The sequence below is a fragment of the Dreissena polymorpha genome, chromosome 4 (genome assembly GCF_020536995.1).
Source record: "Dreissena polymorpha isolate Duluth1 chromosome 4, UMN_Dpol_1.0, whole genome shotgun sequence".
Taxonomy (NCBI): Eukaryota; Metazoa; Mollusca; class Bivalvia; order Myida; family Dreissenidae; genus Dreissena; species Dreissena polymorpha.
This window is the reverse complement of record NC_068358.1, coordinates 104,002,963-104,010,919: the sequence shown is the minus strand read 5'-3', so window position 1 is coordinate 104,010,919 and position 7,957 is coordinate 104,002,963. Positions and strand designations below refer to the sequence as shown.

Here is a 7,957-nt window from a genome sequence, read left to right as displayed (position 1 = left end):
CGAATCCCGATGAAAGTACAAGAAAATTTGATCAACTTTTGTTTTGCATTTGCAATTATTTAACACTAAAAAATAGTCAATAAAGCGACATTTTTCGTTACCTAAAGTCGAACCAATAATTATATAAAACAACATGGTCAAAACAGATGGGATTTTATGAACACTTTTCTTCAAGTAAGTTTTATTATTATTGCAGGTGTCATATATAAATTACATGATTCCGTATTTACACATGATGACATGACTTCCAACAAGTGCAATAAATACACAATAATATAAAAACACATTATGCCAGTGTCATAATGCACGCAAGTTTTGTTCTCAGTCACGTTAATCATAGCCTTACACATAAGCGCATAAGTTGTATCAAAATGTACATGCATAGTTTGAGCGAAACAAAACAACCACGTACACGCTTTCAAAACATCGCGTGTTAAAATCAAGTTGCAGAACTCAACATTTCCATTCGAGGTCGCTTTGTGGCGCTGCTCATGTCGTCAGAATGGTGAAGGTCACACTCAGAGGTCACGTCGAGATACGCTTCCTCCTCGTCGGTGCTAGTTATACTGTCCGCCTCATATTCGTGCCTTTCCGTCTCGTTATGCTTATTTCCGCTACCGTTGGATTTCCGGCGCCGCGCGTGCGGGCGCGAGTTACACGTACGAAGGCAGCGGCATTTTTCGACTGGACTTGGAGACCCGTCTTCCCCTATTCCGTTGTCTTTCTTATACTTGACGCGGCGATTTTGAAACCAGATCTTCACCTACAGAACATACAATTTCGGTTATATAATAGTTTGTGTATAATAACGTTACGAACATTTGTTCTGTATTGTTTTCCTCTGTACGTTCGTCAGTATGGACATATATAACAATATAATGTTTTTAGGTTGACTGGCCGAGCATTAAGGTATGTAGGATTTCCTAACCTCAATTACTATTTAAATATATAAATGTCATCATCAAACACCATTCAAGAGTGTTATATTAAAATCATTTTATAGTCAAAAATATTATAGTAATTAAAAAAGATGTTCTTAAGACGGATATTTGTGTGTGCGGGTCTATAAATAGACTGATATTTGTGGGTGCGGGTCTATAAATAGACTGATATTTGTGGGTGCGGGTCTATAAATGTGATTAATGCTTGTTGCAAGCTACTTAGTGTATTTTACAATCAACGTATTTTCAATTAATTATTTTTTTAATAAAGTATTGATTTGTTTTCAAAACTTTTTTGTTTCAGTTATACAAATTGACGAACTTTAACCACAATACACTACATAGTCCACAACATAGTCTTATAGCCGAGATATTGGCCTGCCATCATGATAAAAAAGGAGTACAATATTTTGAAAATACTATATAACACTAAACAACAAATAACTCCAAAAGAATTTAGCTGACCAATCAATTCTACCAATGAGTTCCCCATTGAAACAATAACGTCGAATTATAAACTTATGTGGCAGCAATTAGCAGCATCTCTATAAGTCTAGCATATAAAACAATAACAACACGATTGAGTCTATGTTGTACGTTGACTGTTTTCAGTCATATTGTTCTTGCGTGATTGCCGGTTTCAAGGTTGTCATCAAGAATACACAGCACAACGACACAATGGGCGGCTTATGTCATGGTGTTGGTATTGGCGATCGTTTTGTCGTTCTGGCGAGTAAATTTGTCGTGTTTTCGTGTTGGCCTTCTTAAAACCCGCAAACACGCAAGAACGATAAGGGAGAATGCTCATGACTAAGCATTTCCTTTTGAGAGGGTTGGAGCGGTTCTCCATTTATTGTCATGGTTACCTGTTTCTCAGAGAGCTGCAGGTAGGTGGCGATCTCAATCCGCCGCAGACGCGACAGGTACATGTTGGACAGGAACTCCCGCTCCAGCTCCAGCAGCTGGCTACTCGTGAAAGCCGTGCGCATGCGCTTACTGCTCTCTTCCGTTGAACTGCTAACACCTGCAGCGATAGTACGTATGACATTGTAATATGCGCCGCGCACTCTGTGAAAACCGTGCTAAATGAGTGTGTGTAAAGTGTCGTCTCATATAAGCCTGTGCAGTCCGCACTGACACAAAAGTGACGACGTATTCCGTGACTGAATAAACTTCTTTTTAACGAAAGGATCCTATAAAGGCGGAGAGCGTCGTCCCTGACTACGCACATGCATTAAGCCCGGTTTTCCCAGAGCTACGCTTATTTATATAACAGTAACGCACTAACTCATTGACTCCGATCATCACGTCACCATGGAGAAAATAACACCTCGTGATTTAAACTCAAATCAAGTCAGATGTTTTGGTATTGTACTATTGTACTTAGCAAAAACATTCAAGAATAACATAATGACAGTTAAAATAAAAATGAATAGTATGCCACAAGGAAGGTATGGATAAAACATAAAATGTATGTTATATGAAGTTAATAGACTAAATTATCAAGAATCGGTATACTATATGACAAAGTTAGACGTTTTTCCGACTAATGTTTATGTTGTTCTAGAAAATTTATTAATTATTCAGCGTCTTTAATGAAACCTTCGCACACTCAACTTCTTTTCAAGCAAAACTAAAAATAAACCGACTACGCAAATGTAATTAAGTATATTTTACTCTAGGAGAGTGTCGGAATTTACCGCGCTTAATAAAAGTAAACATTTATTAGTGTTCGGTTCATATATTCTTTTAAAGTATGGTTTTTGATCATTTCCTAAAATAAGATTATCATTATGACCCTTTTTGGAAGAATTTACCAGGATTAATGCTCGCACTAATAAGGATAATGACGAAGAAGGAGAACGTAAAGAACAATGACGGCGAAAAATTCACGACAACGTTGACGGCCTTGTTGTTGTTGTCCATGTTGTTGTTAATGATAATGATGATGAGGAGGAGGAGTAGGAGGAGGAGGATGTTGTTGTTGTTGATGATGATGATGATGATGATGATGATGATGATGATGATGATGATGATGATGATGATGATGATGATGATGATGATGATGACGATGATATGATGATGATGAGGAGGAGGAGGAGGAGGAAGAGGATGGTGATGATATTAATTTTAAACATTCAGTTTTACTATCATATAAGCAATAACCTCTTAATTTTTGCTACAGAAATATTCAAGCCAATTCTGATCCATTCATAAGTTTGTTTTCTCGATTGTTGGTATATATTTCTAGCTAGTAGTTCATTTATTAAGCACAACGTTTTCACAAAAGTGAAAAGCATTATGTGACTAAAATATTCAAGACGTAAAAGCAATGTTAAACTACCTTGCAAATCGGTATTTAACAGTATTTATACCTCCATGTTTTAAAAAGGAAACAAGGTAAACCCGCTAATTTTACAATTAAATTAAATGATGGTTTAATGATAGTTGTCGATACAATTACACCTTTCAAAACAGATAACATGCGTGTCTTAAGACGCGCAATTACCGGAAACCAGAGCGTGCAATGGTACCCAGCCAGACACGGGGTACACCATAGCGACACGATGTTAATTGGCCCGCACCTGCACAATGTTGCCGGTCGTGGAACGATGATGTGCTCGTGCGCTCGTGCGTAATTATATGTCAACTACATGGGCATGCACCTCGATTACAGGTGACAGCGTAATTACTACGCTGGGAAAAGGACCGAGTCTTTGTACACAGCGGATCTGGAGAATCACTGGGATCGAGGGTGTTTTCCTTACGGAACAGCCCCTTATTTTAATTACCAAGAAACGCCCGTATCTTATCTCCCGCATTTAAAACGGTAAATTAAACCTTAATTACTACTTGATCAGCAAGGATGTTGCAATTCACGTAACGTTATTGAAAACAATGTTTAAACTAATGTTAATTATCTATTAAGTCAGTTACGCTTTTTTTTGAAGAAACATTTAAGCCGCGTTCTGCGAAGCTGGGCTCTATGCGTATGCGTGAATAGTCATTCTATATTAACAAGTACAGTCCGCACAGGCTAATAAGGGACGACACGTTTCGCTTTTTACGTTATATTTCGTTTAAATTAAATCCCTTCAAAACGAAATTCCGGCGTAGGTGCTGTTCATGATTAGCATGTTCGTAATGCACAGGATAATCTGGAATGACACTTTCCACACACGCATTAAACCCCGTTTTCCTGTAGCACGACTTATATATTTAAGCCGAATAGTTGTACATTTTCACGAAAATACTTCGAAAAACAAAACAAAAGAAAACTATTGCTTCCACAGGTGTTCGCACCTCACACCTACGGATAAGAACGCTAGCACCTAATTTTTGTCCGTTTTATGTTTACTTTAGTTCATAAGCGTCCGTGTGTTGTTAACAACTTGATATAAACAACTGAAGTATTTTAAATTGAGACGCGTTCTGAGAAAACTGGGCTTATATCATGTGCGTAAAGGGTCATCCCAGATTAGCCTGTACATTCCGCACAGGCTAATCAGGGACGACTCTTTCCACCTAAGGGAGGGACTTCCTTGAAACTAAAAATACCATAAAAGCGGAAAGTGTCCTAAAGACCCTGATTAGCCTGTGGGGACTGCACAAGCTAATCTAGGATGACACTTTACGCTCATGCAATAAGCCCAGTTTTCTCAGAACAAGACACAATTGTTCCATCGTTTAAAGTTAAAACGATAATCAAAATATCGCTTTAAAAAAGATAATAACCGAAATTCAGGAAAATCTTCATTACATATGGATTATAGTTTGGCCATATATTATTTCACTCCTGTATAAAACTAGTAAGTTTGAAAATGTTTGTTGCTTGAATTCAAATTAATACCAGCATATTTTTTTATTTTCAAATTATTAAAAACATCCTTATTTAAATTAGTTTATCAATTATTTGCTTATTTAAAAATAAGGTGTTAAATTGTGCTATAAGAAAGGCGAGTTTCCCACATTTACCTTAATACAAGCCAACTGAATAAATTAAAAAAAAAACACTTTAAAACACGACCAGAAAAAATATTTTAAATGTTAAAATTGCAATGTAAATATTTATTTGTAAAACAGTCTTTATTGCTATATATTGAGTTTGCCAAATCATTTTATTGCAGTATTTTAAAGGGACCTCTTCACAGATTTTTGGCATGTATTGAAGTTGGCCATTACATGCTTTATATTGATAAATGTAAACATTGAATATAAAATGCTCCAGTAAAAAAACTAGAAAAAAAAATATGGAAATAAAAAATGCAACCCTAAACGGGGCTCGAACCACTAACCCCTGGAGCCCTGGAGTAAAAGTTTACCACTCAGACCACTTAGACCAATCGGTCATCCGTGTTCATACAATGAGTGATGTATTTCATACTTTATATAAGCAATCCTCGTAGTATCACAAAATATAACGAAAACAACAGAACTCTCCCAATTATTCAATCGTTTCGCGTTGCAACGCTTTATAATTTTCAGGTTTTTAAATCGTCAAAAGATGCACATATAAGATATTTGAGAGCATGGTAAATGTTCAGTATTACTGTTTCCTCACAAATATCATAACTACAACGAAAATTTGCTAATCGGAAACCTTTTTTTATTTTGTCAATTTACCAAAACGTGAAAAGGCCCCTTTAATGTGAGTTTACAACATCTAAGACCTACATTAAGGAATACGAACAGACATTCACGAGTCTTCAGGGCATATGGATACGCAAAAAGCGATTTATCGTGTTGTTTAAATTCCCCTCCTATTATAATAAATTGCTTATTTATGGCTAAATCATTATGTGTAAACACAACAAATATATATATTATTGGTGCAAATATATCAAAATACATTTAATTGTGTTGTTTTTATTTAGCCACATTTTTTTAAACAATTCTTATACTTAAACTACTGCACAATTTTTTTGCATATTCTCTGACGCATTTGTTTCTGTACACCAAAGAACATTACTTCTCGTCTCTTAACTGTTTTAATAGCATACTAATGGCATTTACAAGCAAATGCGTGTTCATCAATTTATTTTTATTATTATCAAGGTTATATTAGTTTATTTGTGTATGCACGCACTATAGTACTTAAATAACACACCAATTGCCATAAACGCAACACAAAAAATCCAAACACCATTATACATAAGACTAAATCGAAAATCTATCATTTAGCAACTGTTGACGATATTTGAAGACCACTTACCTATTGCACCATACCGCACCATTCTCTGGTCTGAGAGAGGGGACGTATTCCCAGGGCTAGAACCAAGTGTCTTAGGTGACGTCTGCACGTGTTCATGTCGATTCGGCAAGGTAACCGTATCCGTGCAACGCGTCTGGTGCTTTAGGTTCGACCGGGCGAAACTCCCCAGCGTTCTTAACTGCATCTCGGCGGTGGATGTCGCGTAACTGATGGGTAGACTGGGTAAGTTAGTCAGGCCGGAAGTGGTTACGAGCTGATGCATGGTTCTGTCAGAGAACAACTGCGCCGGTGGTGGCACAACGCATAGCGGACAACAATAGCTGACCATGCCTCTATGGTGTCTGGGGTAGCACGGAACTGGATGTAGCGTCGGCATGTGCGCCGGTGGAGAGGCGCGCGTAGGTGACATTGTTGCGTGGTTGTGGTCTTCCGTAGGGCTTGTTGTCCGACATCGTTTGGAGACAAGTGTCGGCTCCTTCACTATCAATGAGTCGACGTAAAAAGAACGCGACATTTGATTTTTCACTTAAAATTAAGTATTTATACGTTTATTTATATGGTACTTTGGTACACGTTTTTGGTATTACACTATCTGACACCAACATAAATGTGTAAAACAATAATTGCCAATAATATGTTTCTGTATAATATTAATAATTTATTTAATATTTCAATCCATTTCTATTGAAATACAAATGTAAAAAATATTTAGACTAATATGTAGAAACGAATATTGTGCGAATACCGATTTCCTTAGAAATAATTAGAAATCAAAAATGCGAAAACGATTATTGAAAAATTATTATATGCGGGCGTTCACTACGGCTACAAAACAGGCAGCTCCCTGATTAGTCGGCGGTAAATAGGGGGCCGGGGCGATTCGTTTTGTCATTTCCCCGCTTTTGTTCCATCCCCGTCGCCCCTCCCTTCAGCGTCTATTTAACTGGAACAATAAATCTTTTTCATCCTATTGAATTACGACGCTTCACTGGTTTCCGAGTGTTCTTTGATATGTTAAATATGTGATTGGCGTTCGCGCAGAAATTGTCAACGATCGTTCTAGGGCGATGATGCTTTCTTGATGGCCAATATTATTCGTGCGGAAGAGGGCGCTGTTCAAACATTTGGACTATGCTGAATTTCCAACAAGATTGTTATTGATATGACTGCTGCAGTGCCAAAATGTGTACACTTCGGGCCTATATTTTGATAGGGACCGCGTGTCTGGCACGCGACCCCGGTCAGTAAGGGGCATCGAGGCATTTTAGCCACTGGTCATCACTTAAAAATCATTCATTATAGGGGCACATCGCATTTGAAATGTAAATACATTTCGCCTGAAGTTAACTCATGGAAATAAACAAAGGCAGTCAAGAAATTAATTGTCGTCCGCTTGAAATCAGGTGGCAAGAAAAACACATCTGATATTCATACTAAATTTGCTTCGCCATTGAGCCTTATGATTTTATTCAACGGGATAATAATGTATTTTTTGTCTTATTTATTCAACGCCAAACTCGTTTAGTCGCAGCGTACCAAGATTTTCCCCCCATATTCAGGCTCAATAGTCGTTATCATTATTAGTTAAACTGTGCTCTGTAATTACCTTGTCATGTTATTACAATGTTACCGCTATCGGTTACTGTGCTTCCATCATCAAAAAGCAATGTATAATTGTTCGTTAAAAATCGTTTACTATCATAATGGCCTATTACACCTTTATTGGTCTCTTATAACGATTTCTACACACAAAAAAGAAAATTAATTCATTCATTCCCTGTCTGTATTTTTTATTTTAAGTTTT

General features: G+C 37.0%; 1 protein-coding gene across 1 annotated transcript; it reads right to left on the bottom strand.

Moving 5' to 3' along the window:
- Positions 1 to 439: 439 nt before the first annotated feature.
- On the bottom strand, positions 440 to 6,667 carry LOC127878674 (GS homeobox 1-like). The gene is made up of 3 exons (XM_052425203.1): positions 6,154 to 6,667; positions 1,808 to 1,965; positions 440 to 763 (listed from the first exon to the last, which is right to left on the bottom strand). Exons 1-3 carry the CDS (start codon positions 6,665 to 6,667, stop codon positions 440 to 442), a joined length of 996 nt encoding a protein of 331 aa, XP_052281163.1.
- Positions 6,668 to 7,957: the final 1,290 nt, after the last annotated feature.